The 24885-nt window shown below is 40.7% G+C and overlaps 2 protein-coding genes across 4 annotated transcripts in view; one reads left to right on the top strand and one right to left on the bottom strand.

The window, feature by feature from the left end:
- Positions 1 to 22730, top strand: part of LOC136564713 (ethanolaminephosphotransferase 1-like) — a 57849-nt gene extending 35119 nt beyond the window's left edge. The window contains exons 6-10 of the mRNA XM_066562948.1: positions 828 to 936; positions 11154 to 11202; positions 13243 to 13423; positions 16994 to 17176; positions 18285 to 22730. Of these exons, the coding sequence (XP_066419045.1) occupies positions 828 to 936; positions 11154 to 11202; positions 13243 to 13423; positions 16994 to 17176; positions 18285 to 18350 (588 nt within the window). The 3' untranslated portion in view covers positions 18351 to 22730. The remainder of the gene's footprint in view (positions 1 to 827; positions 937 to 11153; positions 11203 to 13242; positions 13424 to 16993; positions 17177 to 18284) is intronic.
- Positions 21825 to 24885, bottom strand: part of MAPRE2 (microtubule associated protein RP/EB family member 2) — a 57567-nt gene continuing 54506 nt past the window's right edge. For all 3 annotated transcript variants that reach the window (XM_066562959.1, XM_066562969.1, XM_066562976.1), the window contains one exon: positions 21825 to 24795. In XM_066562959.1, the coding sequence (XP_066419056.1) occupies positions 24724 to 24795 (72 nt within the window). In that variant the 3' untranslated portion in view covers positions 21825 to 24723. The remainder of the gene's footprint in view (positions 24796 to 24885) is intronic.

The following is a 24885-nucleotide window of genomic DNA, read 5'->3' as shown; positions in this document are numbered from 1 at the left end:
TGAATGTTACCTGGGATTAAATAGATGAATATGCAGTTTTCTAAATGGCATTGTAATTAACATTGTTATTTTCATTTAGAGCTAGTGTAGCATGAAACATGCAGCCCCTTATGGGTCCTATGGCAAAACCAAACAGCTGAGAACAAAACAGGCCAGAGAAAGAGAAGGGCAGCAGTCCCTCTAGCTGGGTGCTCCTGAGTCTTGTGGATGTGTCCTTTCACTCCTAATGACATTTATGTGATTATTTTTTTGTCCTGCAATAATGTTATCAGTCAAACAAATTTAAAATCAGGGAAGACTTCATCTCCTTCCCAATATTTTTATTTCTTCACATTCAATGGAATGTTTTATTATTTTTTTATTATTGTTTCAGGTGGGCTTAGGGTTTTTCTGCCCCCTTCTCAGTTATTCTGATATGATCAGTTCAAGGGCAGAGCTGCAAAAATAACCACATGGCTAATTCTGAAGTCTGTGTCCAAAAACAGGGAAGTGCATGTGTAGTGGGGAGACCTGGCAATAAAAGTGGATTTAGGTATTTTGAAAAGGTAAGTCAGTAATACCATATACAAACAGATACAAAAACAGGGAAACAGGGAAGTTGCTTGCTTACCATATTTCATACATTTTAAATAATTCTCTTGGTGACCCTGCAACTTGCTTCACGGCTTAGAAGTAATTGTTTTGCCATGGCAGCAGAAGGTAAAGTAGGGACAGGAGGAGGTAACTAATAGATTTTTTTTTTTAACTTTTGCATTTGTATGAAGATAAGTGAAATTCTCTGCCTTTAGATGTAAAGGATTGAAAATCAGTTATCTTTGTTTCTGTAGGTGTTAATAGCAGCATATCTGCTCACTGGTACTGTTGGTGTGGAGGTCTGGCAGAAGCCTTTGCTGTTTGGTTATTATATTACAGATGTATTAGTTATCCTGCTTATAGGTAAGTGTCTGGATCTATACAAAAGTGTGCTGTTTTTTAATAATTTTGATTTGATATTTTTTATACTTCCCTCTTTTTTTTTGGTTTTACTTTTGTAAGTGTTGGCTAGTCCAAAAATACATGAATAGAAATAATTAAAAGGGTTAATGCTGGAAAACTTTTAAAAAGTAGATATTTTTGGAAAATTTGTTCCTTGCTGAATTAGTGTATGCTGCACACAAATAATAGAAAATACTCCTTATCTGCATGTGCAGTTCAGTGCAGTGTGCTGGCTTGCTGGGCTCCCAAAGTCTCAGGAACTCCTCATGTCACTCAGGTAAAATGTCACTTACATTTATGCATAGTCTAAGTTTAATGTTTTGGCCTGGAGCACATTATGTTCCAAAACATTATGTACAGAGGGAATGAAGACATTATTTAAATAACCTTAGATGCATAACTGGAAATATGAATAATAGCCAGGTGGTTTCTAAGCTCTTTTTTAGAAATCTTTTGCAAAACAGAAGAGATTTATTTTTCATACACAGCAATAGCCTATTTGGTCATTATTTGATACTGTCAGTGTAGTTTGAAATGAGCATTGATGTTTTTTGACTGCCATGTCAAGACTGAGAACAAAAGCAGTTACATTTTAATGAGTTAGAAATATAGAAGTCTTAGCTGAAAATCTGTGTATGCACAATGTCTTTGATGTGTTGCTTGGAAGGTGAAGAAATTAGCATATACATTTTGGAGATCTTTATATGAGCGTACAAGTGGTGAGAAGAGGGCACCACAATACTGCTTGACACAAACACTCTAAACTATCATCCCAAGAAACATCTTCTGCCCTTGAGCCAAATGGAGAACTTGGTTATAGGTGCTTCCCCCATGTCACCCATGTGAGCATTTTGCACTGATGTGTGCTCTCACCACCCTCTCCCCATAGCAAGGTTGTCAGCAGGTACCACCTCTTGCCCCAGCACTCTTTCCCAGAATTCCTAGGTTAGAAAGGACCCTGTGTTCAGGCTGTGCTTTCTAATGAGCAGTGTCTGCAAGGACATGGTTTTGTGCTTTACCCAAAAAACCCCAACAGTGTGTGACCAAGATGATACAGTCTTTTCTAGTCAGACCTGATTTAGGCACTCTGAGGAAAAAAAAACAAAGGAAGGAGGGAAAGACAGTGGTTGCCTTTTCCATAGTCAGTGAATTATTCACCTTTGACAGAGGTGCTGCTGTAGACAGGGAGTGATTTGTGCTCTTGAAGCAGCACAAATCACTAGCACAAATCACACAAGCCTAGGGCAGATGGATGCTGGCTCACCCAGAATGGGCAGGTCAGGGCAGTGTTAGGGCTAGCAGTGACCTGCCCACTGAACACACTTGGTCTGTGCTGCACACACCAGGTTGGTGTGCTTGGTTCCTGTCACTAGGACACATGACAGCCCATTCAGGGACTGCTCTGATGGCTTCCCTTGCACTTGGGAAGCCATGGATGAAGGTTTAATTCAAACTGTTCAACATAGTAGGAACATTTGTGGAAGGGAAGCATCTCAGTGTTATCAGATCTGCAGGCGTGAGCATCCTTTATCATACTCTGCCAGAACCAGCTGCAAAGCAAGGTTTGATGGACTGTTCCATTAACACTAGAATGAAGTACTGCTTCTGTCTTCTGTGGTATGCTTGTATGAGTGGATTTGTGAGCACAGAAAAGTATTTCTTCCATCATTGTCCCAAGCAGAGTAGGCTTAAGTAGGAGCCAAAAGGTTTCTCTAAAAACCTCGTCTCTAGCACACTATGCACAGTGGCATCCTTTGCAACTTCGTTGAAGCTAAATATGGGTTTTAAAGTATGCAAAATAATAGTCTTGGTTGACTCTATATTACAGAATCATCATAGTGCTTAGTAAATCTCTTAGAATCAGACACTAAATTTAAAAATAGAAAAAGTAGTATCCTTCCACTAAGGGTCATGCTGGTCCAGAAAGCACTGCCATTTCATATTTGAATTTCAGTTCAGCAGTAAGGTGCTTATCATTGGGTAGCCTTTGTGCAGTGACTAGGGATATGTGAAATTTTTAGAAGCTTGTGGTAAATTGCAGGACCCCACTGTGACTGCAGAAAAAGTACCTGTCTAACCTACACCAAGGGCCAAGCAGCCAGGAAGATTCAATTATTCTCTCCCTTAGAGAGACTGCAGCAAGAGTGTCTTGCTCAGCCAGAACCATTTGTATCAGAGAGCCCCCTCTGGCTTGCTCAGTTAAATGCCTTTGTGGCTAGTTAAAAACAAAGTGGGCCTCTGATGCTTTTTACAAGCTAGTTTCCCAGGATCCTGAGAGGAGCCATTAAACCATAAATGGCTGTGCTTAACCATCTGATGGCATTTAGTAGTCACCAGTGGTCCTTCTAACAACGAACCTGTAGCTGCTCCATCAATACTTGGCATTTGTTGGGGGCTTTTACTGTTCTGTACACAACAGGAGTTCAGCTGCTGAGCCGTCGCTTCTCCGAGAGCAGCTGGGCTTTAGCCCCTACCTTCTGTGGTGGGAACAAATCCAAACAAGATGTACAAGAGTGTTTTTTAGATGTCTTTCCTGGAGTTTTCTGGGAAAAAAAAAAACCCCACCCTCATGTATAACCTAAGGATGAACTCTGCAAAAGCACCTCTTCAGAGGAAGCTGTAGTATCACCAGGTGACACTCACTCATTGAAAGTAACGGAGCTTTTATCAGGTGCCAGAACACACAAAGATATACATAAAAGTGCAGCAATACTGGTGTTTAGATTAGATGTTTTAGGAAAGAGAGCTTTATGTATGTTCCTGGGAACTCTCTGGCATACTGAACACCTGTAGGAAAGCCAAGTCCTGAGCAGTGACCTCAGAGGACTACCCTGTGAAATAGAGAAACTTCATAATAGTATTTTATGGGAATTTGTCAGCTACCCAGCAAACATGATCCTGTAATTTTCACTGGCAGTGAATGCAATTCCATCCTTCAGCTCCAAAACACACACCTAGCTGGACCCTGAATCAATGAGGAAGGTCCCTCTCCTGTTTCCAGAGCAGCTGACCGGGCTGCTAGGCAGAAATGCCTTTTCTCTCCCAGTAGGGGAGCAGACAGACCCCGTTAAAGTTGTGTGCCTGTGTGCTCATCTGGAACTAATTACTCTGCACTCATCAGGGCTCCTGTGGATGACACTCCAAAAGCTCTCTTGGGATTTAACCACAATTCTCCCATAGCATTATCTGGCTAACTAGGGTCCCTTCAAAGGCAGCATTGGGGTGAGAGCTATCATTTATTTTCACCCCCCCAGGGCATCCCAAATGCCTAACATTCCCTGTCACTGTGCTATCAGGTTGAGAGCAATATGAAATATTTACAATAAGCATTTTAAAGCAGTCAGTTCTGCACATAAATTCTAGTACCACAAATGATGCTGTGGACTTTGTGAGAAGATTTTCACTGACAGGTAGGCATCTGTAGTTCAGGGAGCAGCATTACTAATTGATGATGGTTTCTGCCTCACGTTGCTATTAAATGACCTCTAGGTGTGTGCTCTGCATGAAGCATTTCTCATGTTTGGGACCTTCATACTTGCTCTGTATGAAGATTTTATAATGTCTAATATTCAGGCTGCAATCCTTTCCTGGAGAAAGGAAGATGGAGACATGCATCTTACTGGAAATTTCTTTTGGTATATTCTTTTGTTCAGAATTGACTGAAAGCTTGGAAATTGTGGTGGGATGTACACAAACAAGCAGAGTTAGCACATCAGTTTCATTTCCTTAGGAAGGCAAGTTGGAAAAATGATGCCTGGATGCACAGTTTCCTGCTCCTTCTCAGTATTAATTGCAACCACAAGAATAGACTTCATGGGAAAAGGATCACTTAAGCATGGAGTCGATATGTTATACTTCATCAGTGTGTGGCACATGGGGCAGACTATTCTGTAATCCAGACATGGTGTCATGTTTGAGTGTACTATGTGTGGTCAACAATGCCCAGATCTGCTACTGAAGCCTGTGGCAAAGATGAAACTAGTTCTCAAAGTGCAGGTTTGAACATGAAATGTGAATTGGATATTAATATCTGTCAGGGATCTGAAACTTTGTTTTAGAGATGAGGACAAAGCGTTCAGAATTTTTTCCTATGATGTCCATGGGTTTGGTTTCTATGCTGACTTTTACAGAGTGTTTTCCTTGAGAGTCACTCTTCACTGAGCTACTTAAGTATATAAAATGAGGAGTGAAAACATAAATGAACAGATAATAGCAGCCAAACACTAACCATGAGGCCAAGCTGTAACATTTAAAACATGCCAATTATTTGAATTCCATCATAGTGGGAAAGCACAGCACAGTTACTCCTCTAAACCAGTGCCTTGTACTTACACTGCACTACATCCTGTCTATCAAAGGAGGACTCACAAGTCCTTGCCATGGGTGTTCATACAATAGCCTGCCCCTTTTTCAGTGTCAGAAACTGTTTAGGAGGCCACAGTCAATCACAGTCACAAGCAATATGAATTGTTTCTGCCCCCTATGGAATGTTGTCATTCTGTAGTTATTTCCTGTAGTTCCCATTGCAAAGTGGCTGATGGCTCTGCCCTAGTGATGACTTGCTAAATGATTAAATGTTAAGTGCAATGTTTTCAAAAGGTTATTGCTCCAACAGGCTTTGACCAGTCCTGTTTGAGAAGTGTGCTTAACATGAGTTGGCTTCTATATGTCTGTCACCAATTCAACATTTATTAAGGCATTGTTGTGACAGATTGTACGAGGCTCTGTTAAAGCAAAGGGTGTGAAATACTCACCTGTCACTTGAGATATATTTCTAAGAAGTCACTGAGTTCATGTTCAGAGTAACTCATCTGAACCAGTCAGAACAATAACCCAGAAGAGCAGAGTGCTCAAGGCCAGAGGCAGAGCAGTGTCACAGGATGCTGACTACAGGTGGGAATGAGTTTGGTGGTGTTAAGGTGTGAGGAGTCATTTCAGGGGCTCTGGGACCCCCAGGAGAAGGTCAAACAAGGGAGCTTTCCTGGCAGAGTCCTTCTGGAAGCCAGTCCAGGCTTTTTGAATAAAGGCGCTGTTTCTCTAGTGCTCAATTCTTGCTGTGCCCAGAAACAGAATGATGTTTGAACAGAGCTGCATCAAAGAAGCAGCTACATCCATAAACTAATAAACTAATAAATTAATTCTTCAATTGGTACCAAATCTCTCTGAATGCTACTTGTTATCTTATGGCTCAGTTCGAGATAAATGCCATGTGTACTTCCTTAGACATTGAGAATAAGGTATAAAATCAACAAACATGATAAACACATCTCTTTTCAACAAGCATGATAAATGCATCCCTATACAATCTTTATACTCCAAAAATGTCTTAGATGCTAAACATCCAAAACCTACATCAACTTTGTGCATGAAGACAGTGCTTATGCTTACCTTATGTTTCCTTAATCCCTGTAAAATCATTTCATACTGTGGATTTTGGGTGTATTTTTCACCCTAATGTATTCAGACTTTACAGGCTCAATTAAGTCTGCAAATTATATATTTGTTTTCTAAGGTTCCCCCCCCCCCCCCCAGCTACAGAGTGGTTTTAAGTTTGTCATTTTACATAGTAATAAAATATAATGACTTTTTAGTGGACAGCTCAAAATGCAATTATGTGTTTGCACAATCAATTAAAAACATTGTCTGCTCAAGACATGCCAGAAAAGGTCACACTATTCCATAGAAAGCTTCTGTTCCAGAAACAAGTTCTTCTAAAATGTTCACCTTTTGATGAAGCTTGCTTCCAGGCACTGATCAGTGTGCTAAATATTCAGTGTGTTCAGATATTTTCATGTGTCTAGCTGCTCCAAATGTGCAAGGAATTTGAGAAAAACACCATGGAAAAAGTACTTAAATATTTTTCCAAGCTAATATTGAGGCCTGGATATTTTGAATCTAATTTTTCTTTTCTGGTGGCTAAGAAAGGTAAATTATAACATCCCATTTCTTTATAGCAAACATTGATTATGACAGATTATTAATCTAGAGATGGAAAGGCCAAGCAGTCTACTGAAGAAGGCCATACAGAGGTGTGGGCACTTGAAGAATAAGGAGAGTGATACTATTTAATTTCTAAGCTGAAATGCAAGTACAACTACCTGTTGTTAGAGAGTTGGTCAACTTCTGTGATATGCCCAGAAGATCTGCACAGCCTCTTCCCTGCCTCCCAAATGGGATGAGTGTTTTTTTTTTTTTTGGAGGGAGCACAGCAGGGATGGTGCTTTCCTGAACAAATTCACACAATTTCCAGTGCAGTGTTCACCTAAAATTACATCCCTGTATTGCACTGTCTCATTTTTGAATTTTTGATTTTTAGCTATCAGGAGAGCCAATTCTTAACAAATAAATTTTCAGTGCTTTTCTTAGGACAGTTTAAGGATGATTCATTTGTCAGGAATTTACAAACAAAGGGGATTTATGATAGCAAAGGTGTGGAGAAGATAAACAGCAAAGGTTGTCCTTCCTTTGAAGCCCTGTGACTTGTTTAGTGGTTTAGGTGCCTTGGAGTCACTTTATTTAGCAGTCTTTACAGTCTGTGAGTTTTTGTGTTTTCAGAAATGTGGCTACCTGCATCAGGCTGTTTGCTTTGTCTGAGTGACAGCATGGGGCTGTTGGGTACTGAAATAGCATTTTCTGGAGCTGACAGTAGTGTCAGCAGTTTGTTCCTGGCCATACCCTCTCTTTCCCTACAATGACCAAGTCTGTATTTTGCAGAAATGCCTGAATTAAATCAGGTACAACAGCCACAGTAACTGCAGCATGTCATGGAAACAACCTGTCTGCCTGTAGATCTTCAGCAGTCTTTCAATTTAGTTACATGAGCATTTAAAATGCCCTCACATAATTAAAATATATTACTGTCACTCCAAATAACATGGGTGACAAGGTATCATGGTATCCATTGTGTGCTAGCTTTTTAAAATTATTATTAATTTATTCAGTTATATCACAACATCTTATCGGTTTGGAATTGAATTTGAAAGCACTAAATGAAATCTAAAGTTGTCCTTAAGATTGATGGGAATTGCCTTTTGCTCACTTTTATACACATGTGTATATATATATATATATATATATATATATACACATATATACATATATATAGGTATATATACACACATATATATATATGTATATATATAATGTGCACATATATTTATATGCATATCTGTGTGTGTATCTGCTTTTATACACGTACATATTTGGAAAACAGGATAATGCCTTCATTTCTTCACTTCTAATATGTCTTTAATCCCGAATTTCTGACTGCATTGGGATTTGTTTGTTTGTTTATGCTTATGCTTGGCATTTTTTAATATGGACAAAATAATTCCTAATAAAGAGCTTTAAAAATGTTTATTTCTCTGAAAAGGGAGTTTACATTGTGCAACACAGAGGACTGACGATAGGATTGTACCTAAATCCGAGGATTTGGGCTTGATACTTTCAGCCTGGCGTGACACAAGAATTCCCTGTGTATCTGTGCCACCCATCTGTGCTTTGGTATTTCTGCCTTTAATATAGGCCTGTGTTCTTACAGTTGGGTCTCAGATTTTAAATCAGCTGAAGAACGGGAAAATAGTAAAGAAGAAACTAAAAAATCCTGGAAGAGCAGTATACTACCTCTAAGAACACTGAAGGAGTTCTATTTTCCCATACGTGTTAAAACATCGAATGTGCTGAAATTGAATTTTAAAAATTATTTTAAAATAAAAGATGTACTTTTAGGACATTAAAAACAACAACAACAACATCAAAAAAAAAAGCTCCATGATGATCACTTGGGCAGTGCCTGGGTGGCTGAGTGCCAGAGAGCCAGCAGTGGGTTTGCTTTCCAGGCTGCACCTTTTGTTCCTCAGAGCAGCAGGGAATGGCAGCAATGCGGATGCAGCAGTTTAGCTCCTGGGCACAAAGGGATCCTTAATGCCAATTAAACAGGAGACTTAATGAGTACCAAAAGCAGCCCCCAAGCCAGGCCTCTTTAGCTAAAAAAAAAGATGGGAAGGCAACATGTTGTAGGAAATGATGGAATTCTGAAAATCCCATAAGAAACAGGGAACACTCTTTGCTTTCCCTGCTGCATGCTCAGCTCTCTCACTGTGCTAAAAGCTGTGTAGAAATACAGGGGAGTAACTGGTGGAACTGCCCGGTTTAGAAAGTGGCTTTTTGCTTGCTGGGGGACTGTTTGTGGTCAGTGTGTTATTTCTAACTAAAATGGCACTTCATAAAAATAACAAATTGTTGGCAACCATTGCTCTTTGAATTCTATTTCTAGGTCTAGTCTCTATTTCTGTTCCTCTCGGTTGCTTTTCTCCTAACAAATCAAACTTCAGGATTGCAGCAGGAAATTTAGATTTAACCTCAAGAGTCAATGTTTTGTCTTATGTCTGCTCTAATGTGATACAGATGTTGCAACTGCTGTACGTAAGGCAAGATTTTATTGAACCAGCGCTCCCTGCCTAATAGAAAACACAGCTAACTGGAGTGCACATTAAACACAGATCACTCTGAAGGCACTAAGCCTGTGAATTCTAGAAATGTATTGACAAAATACTTGGGACATTACTTCAATTGCACATCCTTAGCTGTTTGATAGGGAGTTTCTGCCATGGAAAAGAAGCAGAGCTCTTAATTGTTTTAAGAAGCAAACCCAAAAGGTAAACATTAAAAAGAATGCAATACCTGAAATTATTTACAGGCTGGCTTTTCTTTTTTTTTCCAATTCTTTATTTCCCTCTCTTTAGTAGATAACCAGAAAGACAGGAGAGACAGATTATCTATTACATCCCTTTTTACTTCTTTTTTTTCCAACAATCCTGATCTCCAATTTTCTTTCATGTTTTCCTTTTCTTGAGTTGCCACTGTGGCCAGGGCTTGCTAAACACTTGGACATGTCCTTAATGAGGACTGAAGGGTAAACACTGACATTTCTCAAGACACTACTATGTCACATTAGCCCCAGTACAAAATCATCTGAAATCATATCTTTCCTCTAATAATTTTTTCCCTCCATATTGCTAATAATGAGGTTTAAGTTTTCTACTTTTCTTTGCAGGCAGCACAGTGCTTCTTAAATGATATATTTTTGGTCAAAACCAGAAAGTTTAACACATCAGAGTGCTTTTCCTGCCCATAATAAAATAGGAATTATGTATTAATTTAGTGCACCACACCCAAGTCTCATGCCCTACAATAAAAGAACCATGCAGAACTGTGCTACCCAGGGCAATCTCCAAGCAGCAAATTGACCAGGGAAAAGCTCTCAATACACAATAAGTGGGGGGAAAGTACAAACCAAAGAGCTCTACAGGGAATGACATCGATTAAAAAAGTCATCCATATTTTCACCTAGTTAGGACTGATTCACATAGTGGCTTTTTTGTTTAAATCTCAAGCTTCCACTTGTTGCTGAAAGTCTCCTTTGATTCTTGGGTGGACCAGTGTATTTTGGATGGGAGTGTTGGAGTACAGCTGGGTCTTCAGGCAGCTCAGGGGCTGCTGGCACCTGGGTTGATAATACCAGCAGCAGTGCAGGGACACACAGCATTAGCAAAGGTGAAACCCTTGTGCTTTGTGGGTTAAAGCTGAGCTCCAGAAACACCACAGCTGTGTTAAAAAAGAAGTCAAAAATTCTCACTTGTTCAAATAATGGACATGCCATAAAAAAACATTAATTTCAGCTATTGTATTATCAAAACAGATCATTAATTGACCCTTTATATTTTGAACTATAAACTTATTTCCCCACTAATGTGAACAGCCCAGCTTGAAGTTTATTGTCTTTCTGTATTCCACTGGAAGGCTTTTGGTGTTAGACTCAGGTTTTCCTAGATAAATTGGAGCTCATGAAAAGTTGGGCTGTTCTGGGTCCAGCAGACAAACCTGTATGAAAAACAATTGATCCTATCAATTAGCTATATCAGAAATTTTTTTTAAAATTCTGGTCTTGTCACTCATTACACAGGAAATTCTGTATCAGCAACTATTTCCAGCAGCTAGCTTTTGGGAAAAAAGAGGACAGTTTTATTATTGCCTAAAGCCCCCAACCTTAGTTCATATCCTGTAATGAGTACAGGAATACCAAATCATTTTTAGAATAGTACACAAGGTCTGTTATCATATGAAAAACCACTGAGGTCATCAGTGTGGAATTACGTATTAATGTTTTTCTCTTCCAGGCTTCAGTTTGTTTCTATCATTTCCACAAACACTATACAACATTCACAGGTAAGTTAATTAACATTAAATAAGTTCTATCACCTCCTGTTTAATTCTGTGTTTTTAATGGTTTCCTCATTTACAAATAAATGTAATGCTTGAAGTAGACTAGCTTCTTTCATCCAGATGTTGTCCTGATAATGTAGCAAAGGTTTTGCTGGTGAGTTTTCAGAATCTGACTGGTTTCTTTTTCATGTTTACAACTCTCTCCTTCTCCTTTCACTTGCTGTTTACCAGGCAGCTCACAGTGGTCCTGCACAGTAAACTGATAAAGGCTCTGTAGTAAAAAACACTGCATTTAATTTGCAATCAAATGTGATTTGTAACTTCTGCCTGTGCTGGGTGGAATGCTATAGCTGACCATCCTGCACTCTATGAAGTACTTAATTGTCTTCCTGGTCCTTCTGTAAAACTCTCCTCTGTATGCAGTCTGCAGATAATTGCTATCAGATGTAAGCTAGGCAGGCGGCAAGCTGTGATTACATCTAAGAACTGGCTTGCTGCACCCAAGAATTTTATATTCAGTTAGTTCATATTCCAATGGCCTATTTTTATTAATGCTGCCTGCCTTCCCCTAGTATTTGCTAGCTCATTTCACTCATCTGTCACTTCAGGTCTCCCAGGTCCTAAGTGTCCTGGAGGAGGGACTGTCACTGCCTGTCTTCAGGAATTAGTGGAAACTAATATTAACATTTAAATTTTAGAGTTTCTATAAGACAAAGCCTCATCTCTCCTACACAGCCCTTTTTGTGTGGTGGCACTCAGTGCAGTTACCAGAGGCATGCACAGCCCCAGGTTTGGGACAGGAAGTGTAGAGAGTTGGGAGATGTGGGGCAGGAAAGGCTGAGGACCTGCAGAAAGGCTGGGCTGTGGGGCAGGGGCTGGGAACCAGCCATGCAAGGAAATCTTGTTTGGGAATGACTGAGGGGAGGAGGGAAGCACCTTGTGCATGTCAGCCCCTGGCAGGAGCAGCCTTTACCCCAATGAGCATTGAGGGTTTGGTTTCCTTCCTTTCCTCTCAGGACTTTTGTTTAATATTTTCCTTTTCAATCATCACTTGACATGGTTCCTCTCAAGCCTTCTGCTAGGCTTGTCATTTCTCTGAAGAGAAGAGCACAAAAGATTTTAAACTACCAGTCAAGTTTACTTGAATGATGCATGCACGAGCTCTTTGGTGATGAAGGATTTGAGTTTTCCAATCATCCCCTCTTTTTTCATCCTGATGCCTGTTCTCAGTTGTTATTTTAGGAGTAGGTGATTCCTTTTTGTCATGAGAAAGATATTTCTTGGATTTTTGTCTAGCTGTTTCTATAAATATATATGTTCAAAGATTTTAAACAGGACATTTCCCAGTACATTTCAAACACAGAATTGCTCTTCTGAACCAGCTGTATGAAGGAATGGTTTAGTGGTAGTGAACTTTTAGAGTTTCCATTTCCCAGCTGACAGAAAATGCAATAATTTACTATTTTAAAAAACAGCTTAAAATGCCCAAGAAAATACAATGTATCATTAATTTTTTCTGTGTTCTAATTAGCCAAAAAGCCTCCCTTTTAGGCTGTAATTGGGCTAAAGTACCTAAATCCTAAAGTACAGGATCCTCAAGCAGCATGACCTACAGACTTAAACAATGCAATACCTGCCAGCCATGTGCTTCACTCTGCTGCTGCTGAAAACGTGGGGTGTACTGAAACTTAAACAAGTTTATGTCTCATGTTAGAAGTTTCATCCTCTAAAACCACAGATTTTGAATTCACACACATCTGCATGCTTGAGAGTACTGCAGCTCACTTTGTGTGAGTTTACTGGTCCTTTGCCAGACAATGGTGAGCAAGCAAAGTTGATCAAGAGCTATGTGAATAAATCAGTATATTTTAACCCCAGAAATAAATATACTACAATTTCTTGTAAAATGTCTGGTATCTAGCACATTTGCACTGGTTGCAAGAGGAATTCTTGGGCTGAGTTTGGTCTAGAGTTGGAGGTTACTGTATAGAAATAGAATGGATAAAATGACTTTCTCTACAAAATTATTGTATTTATTTCCAGAGCACATTTAAAGAAAACACTGAAGAATGATTCTCTGTATGAAGGACTGCTACCTCTTGTGTCACCTCTGTTGCTGTTCATTCTTCTTACAGTCTGGGTGGTTTTATCTCCAAGCAACATATTAGCAAAGCAACCCAGACTGTTTTTATGGATGGTTGGGGTTACTTTCTCAAATGTTATTGTAAGTATATTTGAGGTGGTGGTGTTGTTTAGAGATAGCTTTCTATTTTTCTGTGAATATGCAGAAGGGAGCAGAAAATGTAGCTAAAAGCAGCAGTGCCACACAGCTCTTCTACCTCAGTGTTACACTATGTCTCATAAAAATACACCACAACACGTGTCTGGAGTGGGGACACTTACAGTACTGAGATACCTCCTCAGCCACAGTGGAACACTTCTGTGAGGGTTCTGGTTTGTTTTCTGAGGGTTTATGAAAACCCTAGGGATGCCTTACTTCCAGAAATATAACAGATACTCCCCAGCATACAGGCAGAACAGGGCATTTATCAAAGTAAAAAAAGTCAGCACTGGCACAGATTTACTAGCCAGAGTGGAGGGCTTGTAGCTTTCCCCTGCTCTTGTGTCCATTACAATGGTCCATGCATTCCTGTATCCTGCAGTTCAGCTGGTCCTACATTTTCCCATCACCATTCAGAAAAAGGCTGTACCAGTGACAGAATGTTTTAGGGAAAGATGTGGAGAGCTGTAGGGGCCTGTGATGGCTCTCTGCTCATGGATTAGTTTCTCCTGTACCACGTCATGGTGACCAGTTTCCCCCCTTTCATTCCCAAGGGACAACACAAACCTCTGTGCAGTTCTAGCAGGGGCAGCCAGGCAGTGGTGGGTGCTGAGCCCTGCAGGTAACCCAGGGCTTTCTTCTCTGGGGGAAGCCAGGAGAGCAGGCAAGCAGAAAGGTGTTCTTGCATTTAAGCAAAAATACCCTAGAGGATAGTGAGTAGTGTCATCTTAGGAAAATAGACTCCAACTCCATCTAAAATCTTGCCATTGAGCAATGCTAGATCCAGTTTAAAAAGTGGAAGGCTAGAAGTGTGTTGCACTATGAGACACGTCTTCAAAAATGTGAGGTTTTAAAAGAGAAAGTATAGCCCCTTTAGAAATATGAATTCAGGAATGGGAAAAAAAGTTATAATTGTGATGTTTGTTAGATATATCCTATAAATGTACATTTCTGAGGGTCACAAATCAAATAGTTCCATCTTAAGGACTTAATCTCACAAAATGACTTGATTTTCAGATGTGTTTTGTTGTATGCATTATTCATTACCTAATCTACCCCTTTTTCTTAAGAGAATAGTGGGGATTCCAAAATGAGAAATACAATTGCTTCATGCCAGCAGGGAAAATGCTTTCAGAGTTTGGCAGATGGCACATTCTGCACATACATCTTAACCAACCAAGAGTGATTGTGGCAGGATGCTTGCAGAAGAAAAATAGTAAGGCAAACCAGAGGTTTCTTTACAGGCTGCAGTTTATCAGTGACTGAGTGCAATATGTATTCTTCAGGCTTTGTTTTTTATTTTCCCAAAGCATATATTGCAGTGTTGGAGGCTCATGTGAATTAAAAATGTATGCATGTTAGCTGAACATTTTAACATTTTAAAAGCAAGCATTAAAAATGTATGGGTGTTAGTTGGAATTTGTAACATTCTAGAGTTGAAAATCAAGCCTGCATTTCCTTTCACCTCTTCTGGTTCCTTAGACATGCTCCCTCCAGCATCAGAGGAAGGCTTGTCATGGCAATACTTTTCTTCTCCATGATAGCCTGGCACATTGGGTTTCCATTACCTGTTCTGCAGACCACAAACTGCAGAGCATGGCTCTCTAGCTGCCATCCCAGTTCCAGTATCTGGAACTTCTCATGCCTTTGACCATCTATTTGGTCACCCAAATGTGTAAGTTTAACAATGGTTTAAAACAATGTGAAATGCAACCTGTGGTCAGGTTCAGTTATGTAGGCAGAAAAATTACAGCTTATAGATTGCTTTAGCAATTTATGTTACCCTCTGGAATGATTCCCAAAGGACTCATAAAATCAGTGTTATTTAAAAAAATTCACAATCAATACTGAGAATATAAGTGAAAATATTAACATTAGGTACAAAGGCTTACTTCTTCCACTATTCAAAGTTAATTATTTTTTCATGGTTTATTTTTGCATTCTTCAGTTTCCACAGCACAGGCAGTAAAGCCAGTATTTCTTTCCTATGTCAGACTCCTACTGCTGCTGTCATAAGATTTCAGGCACTGCACAGGGAATGAGTTTTTCATTCTTCTGCTGTTTTCAGGGTACATAAAAACTATTTTTAACCACATTTCAATTTTGAGTGAAACTTAAATCAATAAAATATTTCAGATGTGCCTGAATTCCTTTACTTTTTTGTAATGGGCATGATATATATGAGACACATTTCTTAAGGAGCCTAAGCCAGACAAAACACTTTGGTGTGCTTAATTGCTTTTAAAATACTGAATTTCAAGTGAATTAGTCTCATTATGTTTCCAGAACTCAGTAGAATTAAGCTAATTGTCTTTAGTTAAACCATGCACCACACATTCATTTTTTCCATCATTCTGAGTAGGATCCCTTTCTCTGGGCCCCCAGCTGCATCTCCAGGGAGTCCACTGCCATGATTGAGCCAAGAAATTGGTGTTTTAGTACATAAAGGAGTGCTAGAAAAGAGAAACAGGATGTGAAAATGTCATATATTGTCTTCCCTCCCTTCTATACAATGAACCAGAAGATATTTCTGTCAGGCTTCATGATTAAAATACCAGCACACTCTCCCAGTGATTAATTAGGTGGTGGCACATTTGATTTGAGATCACAACTTTCTGAGCCCCTGTGAAAACATAAGGTGGCAAACAAATTCCCCTTTTGTGAAGATGTGCTTCCGCTTATCAAGTGTATCAGAACACTGTCTCTAGGAAAGGGTGTATGTTGGGGTACCAGTTGTTGGTTTCTCTGGATCTGGATTGAAGGCACTTGAGATGGTAGTTCATGTTTGGACTCAGGTGTTTATTATTTCTTATCAGTAAAACACTCTCACTACTGTGAGTTCAGCAGCTTTTCATTAGAAGGCACAAAATGGCTACCAATCTCTTGTTCCAAGGTCTTTTAAGACTAAACTATCCAATTAAGAACTGACACCTAGATTATTTTTCCTTTTAACCTAATAACTGATCCCAAAGAGCCTGCAATGCAGACTTTTCTGCCCAATTACAAAATGCCACCCAAACCCAAGAAGAAGAAGGAAGAAGAAGCATGAAGAAGAAACCCAGGACGACACCCTGTGCCCTCCATCTTGCTTCCATCCACAACAGACTAAAAATCCCAAAATCTACATTTCTCACCAAGTGATACACCTACACTACTCTCTATAATCTATTTCACACTTTTGTGGATTCTAGTCTATCTTGAAGTCTAGGAAACTTTCTTTATGAATGAGGGTCAAAATCAGTGCTCCCATGTGGGTCAGGGCACCTCAGAGCAGAGACAGAAATATTGTGGTTTCCACAGGTATATTTTAAACTGTAATAATGTCCTTCAGGACTCAGCAAGGCACAAAGGTGTGTGCCTACAGCAGCCTTCTCACGAGAAACCAGCCCCATGTTGAACTGCAGCCTTGTTTCCCTCTCACCCAAAGCAACCCATGGAGAAAATGGAAATACTTTTCCTTAGACCTTCGGGGCTGGCCCAGCACTTCTCACCTGGCCCCTTTTGCTCCGGCAGTGCAAGGTGATCATCTGCCAGATGAGCAGCACGCGCCCGGAGCTGTTCCACTGGTTCCTGTTCCCGCTGGCGCTGGTGGTGTACGCGGCCATCTTGGGGCTGCTGGGCCCCATGGAGGAAGCGGTTCTCGCCATGTTCACCACCCTGGTCACGGCTGCCCACGTGCACTACGGCGTCTGCGTGGTGAGCAGAGGGGTCTGGAAACAGTTTCTGGTTGGGGCATTGTCTGGGAGTCTGGATGTTTACACTGGGTTTTTTTTTAGTCCTTTGCATTGTGTTATTTAGTCTAAAGTTAAAAAAAACCAAACCATTTTGTTGCAGGAGGCAATGCCTTTTTGCATGGGCAACAACTTCAGTGACTTGAATTATTCCAATGTAGCCAACTGGTTTCAGCTTTAGGCCCATCAGAATTAGAATATTTATAGACTGGTTTTACGTAGCAGTCGACCCATGAGGCATGAATGCATCCACCTCTCTTTTTTTTGCCTTTCTTCTTCCTAAGGTCACTTGACTGAAAAAATAGGAAGGTAAAATGCAAAGCGACATAAATAGAAATAATAAAATAAGGTCAACTTTGCTTTGAATCTGCAGGCAAAATAGCTGTCCCAATTTTTTTCTTGGCCCTCTGCTAACATCTCTCAAGCTGGTGACATGAATAGTTTTCCAGTTCATTCAATCTTACCAGCACATTTTTGTGTCTGCTACATCTCAGTCTTGTCACTGTCATCTGAACTACTGCTTAAATTTTTACTTTGTTGAGGCCCACTTTTCTAAATTGTGAAATGATCCTTTAGCAACTGTTTTAAGGGCTTGAGCTTTTAGATAAGACATCTTGCATGGTAAAGGTCTCATTTCAGAGGGAGCTGGTCAGTGTTCTTTTATTTAAGCCACAGCAATGGGATATAAGGATTTTTCTTTGAAAGCAGCCATTTGTCAGCAGACATTGGTGGCATAGTAGAGTCTACCTGAGCATTGACATGGGCCTGTTGGTGGGGGTCAGAATGGAAATACCTGGTCAAAATTCACAATTGACAGAGGGGTCCAGCTCCATCACAACTTATGTCATCTGTGAATCCAGTCTGTAGCCATTTAACTTCCCAGCAGTGTGTTGCAAGAGGAATGTAAGGAAAACAGCTCTCTTGTTTGAATACTTACAGGTCCCCGTGTACTCAGAGATCCCCAACTATGTGAGGACTGCGGTTGGGTCCCCCCACTCTTACTGGGAGAGGAGAGGCAGTGAATTGTGAAGCAGATACAAAGCAGGTTACTAATCTCTGTGATTTCTCTTTAGGGTCGGCAGCTGAGCGAGCACTTGAACATTTACATCTTCTCCCTGAAGAAACGTGTCCAAGAGTGAACACCTGCACTACGATCAGACTGGAACACTTGACATGGAGATTTGCAGCTCTTCTGATGTGATAAATAGTTGGAATGTATCTGATTAAAATAACCAAAGAATAGAATAGTACAGATATCTGAACCACTGCAACAATGAGCTATGCAGCCAGATGCCTCATCTCAGAGGAAGATGCCTGTCCAGCAGAGAACTTTACCAAGTTGTTCTGTTGATATTTATTCTTTTTACCAAGCCATGTTACTTGCCTCTCTTTTGTCTTCCTCTGCCTTACCACTGTGTCCAAAGTCCTGGATCAATGCATGCTGGGCTACACAAGATCCTTGGTGGTTTATAACCTGCACTGGTTTAACCCAGCCTAGTCACCAGTGGGACCCCAGCAATGCAAACCCTCCCTGCGCATCCTTCCCACTCACACATCTGTGCCTGCTTCATTTGCTGTATTTAATTTTCTCACAGCTCATTTCTTTCACACAACCTCCTGAAAGGCTTATGCACATTTAGTCTTTTCCTCACCTCATTTGAATGTGTGAAGACAAGAGAATGAGCTCAGAAAGCTACGGGTACAGTAAAGTGCTTTTGAAACATACAGTTTTTTCCCCATTCTCAGCATTGAGTCTCAGCTGACCTGTCAGAAATGTAGGCTTAACACAGCAGCAGCTGGCCCTTCTATTTATTTTCTAGGCAGTAACAAGCACATTGTTTATATTTCAGTAGCAACAAACAATATAGCCTACAAAGGTAAACAGCTGAAAATAAATTTGGCCAGCGAACCTTCGAAGATTTGCATATTTCTCTTCAAAGCTAGTTTCAGTCCAACATCATCTACCAGTGCAAAATGCTAAACAAGTCATTATTTGCCTGTGTGCTTGAAGCAAATTCTTGTGGTTTTGGAAAATGCCATAGGAAAAAGAAACAAGAATTATTTTTTTTTAAAGCATAACATGTTTGCATGCAGATGTAAACTGCTCCCTTTATCTATAATACACGTGGGTTTTCTGTGTGCCTTGGAGAGGGAGTAAGAATTTGAGTTTCATGTCTTTTCATAAGCTGCCCTAGCCAGAGGGCTTTTGTGGCCTTGAAGCACTAATTAAACAATCTGTCCACTTCCCCAAGGTAAGCACAGAGGGATGTGATTGACAGCCTGGCACATTTATTAACTATTTAACCATCTCACTTGCCAGAAGCCAGGTGGAAGTGCAGTTTTTGAGCTGCTGAGCTGAGTCTTCATCGTTTTCAATTCTTAGACTGTTTCTGTGGGTTTATCACTAGCCTGATCATTTTTGCCCCCCAGTTAACTTACCCTTACATCAGTAGCTCCTATTGATATTTTCAGCTGAGCCACTGGCAAGTTGTATGAGCAGCTTCAGCTTAAGCTGGTACTGCCTGTTACAGCAGTTGCCCTATGACAACACCAGCAGGGCTGATTTCCCCAGGCAGCCCTTAGCACAGGCACCAGGGGACAAGCCTGCACATCATCTTCCCCTGTTCACAAAGCAGAAATATTGGAAAGTCCCTTCAGGTTTGAAAGAATCCATGTTCCATCTACCAAACAAGCACACTGAGAGTCCCACCCCCCAAACAAACATCAGGTGAGTCACAGTTCAAGCAGCTCCAGGTGTGAGTCAGGCAGAGGGGACAGGTCATGCTGTAATGCAGAGTCAGAGGTTTTGCCAAGAGCCAGGCAGGGAAGGGAGGATGCCCTTTGGCACTGCTGTGGTTCTGCACAGGAGGCATCTCCCAGGCTTCCTCCCACCGGTGTGGCAGCCATGCCTTTACCCTGTGTGATGCCCAGAGAACATGGGGTGTCCACAGAGGTGTTCCCAACTGCCCAAGGACTCCCCTGGAGTAAGTCTGAAGTCTCTTTATTTGATGAGGTTTGCCAAAAAAGGTAGTTCTGACTGTATTTGGGGGGGAGTGACGAGTTTGGTGTTGCTGCATGCACCCAGCAGTCTCAACATTTGATGAAGTTAAATAATACATCCATACTTGATACACTGCCACAAAAGTCTCACCTGCTTTTTAAGGGCACTTTGTGTTTCACCTTTCCATCACAAGCATTGAGGAAACTCTGGTGAGAAAATGATTGGGAAACAATAAACAAAAATAGCTCCAAATTGAATGTGGTCATAAGGAGAAACTCTGTGGATAGGCTTCCTTTTTCCATCTGTCTTGCACTTATTTAGGAAACAGCTGGAAATAAGGGTCACAGAAGCAGTGCAATCTGATGCAATGGAATGGAGTATTTAGAAATATTTATTAAATGAAATTATAAAACTTGAACTACCACAACCTGCACTTGTACGTTACTAAAGAGAAATTGAGTATCACTTTTAAAGGGCAATAATCTCCAGCCAGCTTTTTCACCTTCTACATGAAAACATGGCAAATAACTTTCTTTTTCCTCTTTAAAGCAATTTGTCACTACAATCTGTATAAAGACAAGTATAAAAAGAGATCATGTATTGCACAGTGTGTCTATTGAATTGTTAGCTGTCATAGATGACAACTGGTTCAATGAAAAGGAAGAAAAATGCCTTTGCTCATAGGGCTGTATGGTCACAGATTTATTTTGCAAAGTCATGTATGTAGATGACCTATCAGTCTGACAATACATTTTTTTGGTCACATTATGGCAGAAAGTTTTCAACTATCTGAATTGGAAAATATATCATTTTTTTATGCTTTAGAGCATTTGCACTAACCCAAGGACATGCCTTCCTCCTGGTCTTATGAAAAGCAGCTAAACAAGAGCTGCTCTTGCAGGTTTGAACGCCTGGGTTGGAAACTGGCTCCTCTGGTCTCTGCTTCGTCCTCCCCTCCTTTGTCAGAGGCCCAGGGATACCTGGAGCAGCGGGGTGCAGGCTGGTGGCTCACAACGGGGTCACTTCAACACAGAGGAAAAGGGTCCTGATCCAAGGCTCAGAACTCCTGCCCCAGAGCAGCAACTACTGCAGCTACAAAAGACCAGAGCTGTGAGAACTACAGTGAATTTTGCCCCTTCTCTCCCAACAAAACCTCATACTTTAATCTAAAATCTAGGTGGCTTTTAGGTACTGCATTGAAGATTCATCCCTAAATACCTGGCCACTGCAAGGAAGCCCACTGGGATCTTGGGTACCTTTCTGTAGTGCTCTCTTTGCCTCCTGGCTGCTTGCCAGTTTTGCTTTGGACTGATACCCAAGGGAGTTAGCACTCCAAAATCTGAAAGCATTTACCATAAAGAAAAATGTGCTGTTTACATGCACATACATACATACATGGATTTTCTGTTTTGATTTATAAAAGAGAATACAGTTGATGAGCTCTTGGGGAAACAGATGCTATCCACACACGCAGCGTAAGTGGACTTCTGGGTTTTTAAAGCAGCTGCCTTTTTCTTCCTGCTCCCATATGCAGCCCCTGATGAATCAAAAATATGCATTTAATCCAGAAAATTATTCTTTTAGAATGTTCCGAATAGTCTCTAGAGCTAGACAGATTTTAACATATATTTTTTTATTAAATATGTAAAAAGATAAACGCAAGTCAAGTTATTCACATATTCAGACAAAAATCTACTCTATCATGCGACAGTTTGTGGATAATGTAAAATGACTGATACATCTGAATAAGACTTTTTTGTATCTATTATGCCATTACTTATCTATTTATAATTAACAATACATATGTTTACATTCCTTTCAGTTTACATTTAATATATAACCAAAGCTTTATGGTGTGCTATTTAGTAAAGGTAATTACAAATGCATATTAAAACCATAACAGAAGAATGGGTTACTCACAGGGGGTGGGGGGGAAGGACAACTCTTTCCCCTTTCTGAACACTGCTCTCCCCTCAGCACAGCCACATTTCTGGTGCCCCCAAAGAATTTCACTGCCCTGGCTCCCTACATCAGTCACTCCCCCCTTGATACAAGCAGTGAGAGGGCTATGGTCCTCAGATCAGAAACAGGATGCAAGGAATTTTCAGGAAACGAAGTTCAGCTTTTTTAAATATTTTTTTCATATGTGCTTCAAAAGAGAGAAAAGAAGAGAGGCACAACAGCCTGGCTATGAACTGTCTGGGGAGCTCAGCAACCCCAACCAATTGAACCTTCAGAAAACTGTTTTCCCTTGAAGTGCTCTCCATGCACCTGCTTGAGTATTGGCAGAAAGATGAACTCCAGTAGCAGACACATGCTGATGAAATTAAGTTTATAGCCTGATCCCAAACTCCTTGCCCCATTCAGAGATCCCATAAAGGTTAAAGGACATTCTGGAGTCTGGAAAAAAAATTAGTAACTGCTCTTCAACAGTATTATGAAGAACTACTGTTTATTACAATGACAATTGTAATAAGTACATATGTTCTAATAAACACAAATACAACAAAAATGACAATTCCCCCATTTGTGGTGATTCTTGGAAATAATTATTTTGGAAAAAACACGATTTTATAAACCAGACCTTCTTTGTAACCAATTGAGAAGGGAGAGGAAAGCGCTGGCCTGCAGGTTGCAGTAGTTTGATTTCATCACTGGGTAGGATGTGAGGTCAATACTGGGTGCAGGGCTGGGAAAACTTCAGCCTGCAGGGTCCAGAAACTATTCTGCTGTGCAAGGGGAAGATCAAGGAACAGGAAATACCTGTTCTGGTGCTCAAAAGCATTTTATATATTGTTGGTGGTGCAACACAACAGCAGGGTTCTCACATTTAACTAAGAGCCACTTAGCTGCAGAAGATTGATTAGGAATGGAAAACTGCATGTGCATGTGTGTGTGCCTGGGGGCTGATGTGTTGGAAACCTTTCTGTGGAAGTATAGCTGGGGACCTAATGCTTTAGAAGCCTACAAACACCTAAAATGATTTAGCTGTCCAATAGGCTGTGGAGTTTTTCAGTGAATGCCAATTGGGATGGGAGTTCCACATACCTGCTAAATCAGCACAGCAAACCAGAACTCAGAAAATGAAGTGAGAGACCAAGAATACCAGGCATTAAATAACCAGAGAGACTACAATGTGCAGTGCTAGGAGAAGAACAAGGAATGCTTTTTATACTTCAATATACCTCTCCTTATAAAATACCATCATTTAGAACAGGACCATGGGACCACACTGGAAGGGAATGCTCCCACTGCAGACATCTCCAGTGCACACATGGTTCTGCACCACACTGGCCTTAAAGGAGAAAGGTCAGCCAAGAGCAGAACCAGCTCTGTGCCCTCAGTCAGATGGTCTCCTTCTAATGTGTGCCCTGTCTCCAGGAGGACTCCTCACTGCTTCTCCATGCTTTAGAAGCAGCCTTAAACTTGTGAAGTGTCCACCATCCACTTATAGGGGAGTTTGGGGTATGGTTTGGGGCCAGTGCTGTCGCTGCTTCCCCCCATACTTTGCACTAGTGACCAAATTTCTGTCTTCTAGACTTGTATGGCTGGGGAAGTGGAAGGGGGAAGGAAAGTGGAAAGAAATGCGTGGCCTACTTTCTCCTTTTCTGAGAAGCGGGAAGCCAAGGATGATGGTACAGACTGTGTCCTGCAGCCACACTTGTGTCAAGGAGATTTCTCTCCTCCCTCAGCACTGAGCTCTGCGGAGGTAGAGCTGCGGCTGGAGACTGAGACTGGATTCCTCAGAAAGGAAGAAAAGCTGGGAAATGTCTATTGACTAGTTAGGAAACTGGGAGGGTTTTCAAAAAGCTTAAGTGGATGTCTCTTCCTCCAGAAATCAGCCAAAAAACATACCATGCAGCTTTCTAACAAGCTTCCTAACACAGGGGTTTAAATCTCCCAGTGAAACAAATGCTCTGCCTTCCATTTGTGAAGGCAGGAAAGGAATAAATGTGAGCAACACAAGCGTTTTCCTCCACAAAACAACCTCATCGTTATGACTTGAGTATGATATCCACTGTATCCCTTTATTTCAACTGTTTGGCCAAATCGATGCCCCAAGGCAGATGTACTAGAAAATGCAAAAGCACCACAAAGTGAGAGACACAGCTAGTGGTACAGAACTCCTTGCCACACAAAATGCCAATATAAATATGTTAGAACAAGTTACAAGTGTATCATACTTAAGACGAAAAAGAAAAAAAAATAAATATATATATTTTTAAAGAGCAGAACAAATCTCAAGCAGCCAAGTGGTGACGTTGCAGTGATGTACAGTAGGTGATGTAGCCCTACAACCTCTTGGGAAGATACACTGAAAGAAGACGCCTGCAAATGCATCTTGGCAAAGTATTGGTACAGAATGCAGTGGTTGGCTGGCACTCACTATGGTACATAAATGTTAATGGCAGACTGGGAGTGAACTGATTTCAAGTTTGAGGCCGCACATGTTCCATTCTCCAGAAGAAAGTTCTCACACAAAACGAAAATTGTCAGAGATGCTGCATGAGTCAGTACTCATCCTGCTGCTGGGGCTGTTCATGGACTTGCTCTTCACCTTCATGCTCATCTGTGTGGCTCTCCTGTAGGGAGAAAAAGATCCCAAAACACTCTTCAGCAGAAAGCATTCCTCATGTAATCTTGCCCCGTGGTGCTCACTGTAGCATAAAACT

This window comes from Molothrus aeneus, chromosome 1, assembly GCF_037042795.1.
Source record: "Molothrus aeneus isolate 106 chromosome 1, BPBGC_Maene_1.0, whole genome shotgun sequence".
NCBI lineage: Eukaryota > Metazoa > Chordata > Aves > Passeriformes > Icteridae > Molothrus > Molothrus aeneus.
The sequence above is the reverse complement of the archived record's forward strand: the minus strand, read 5'-3'. Positions and strand labels throughout refer to the sequence as shown.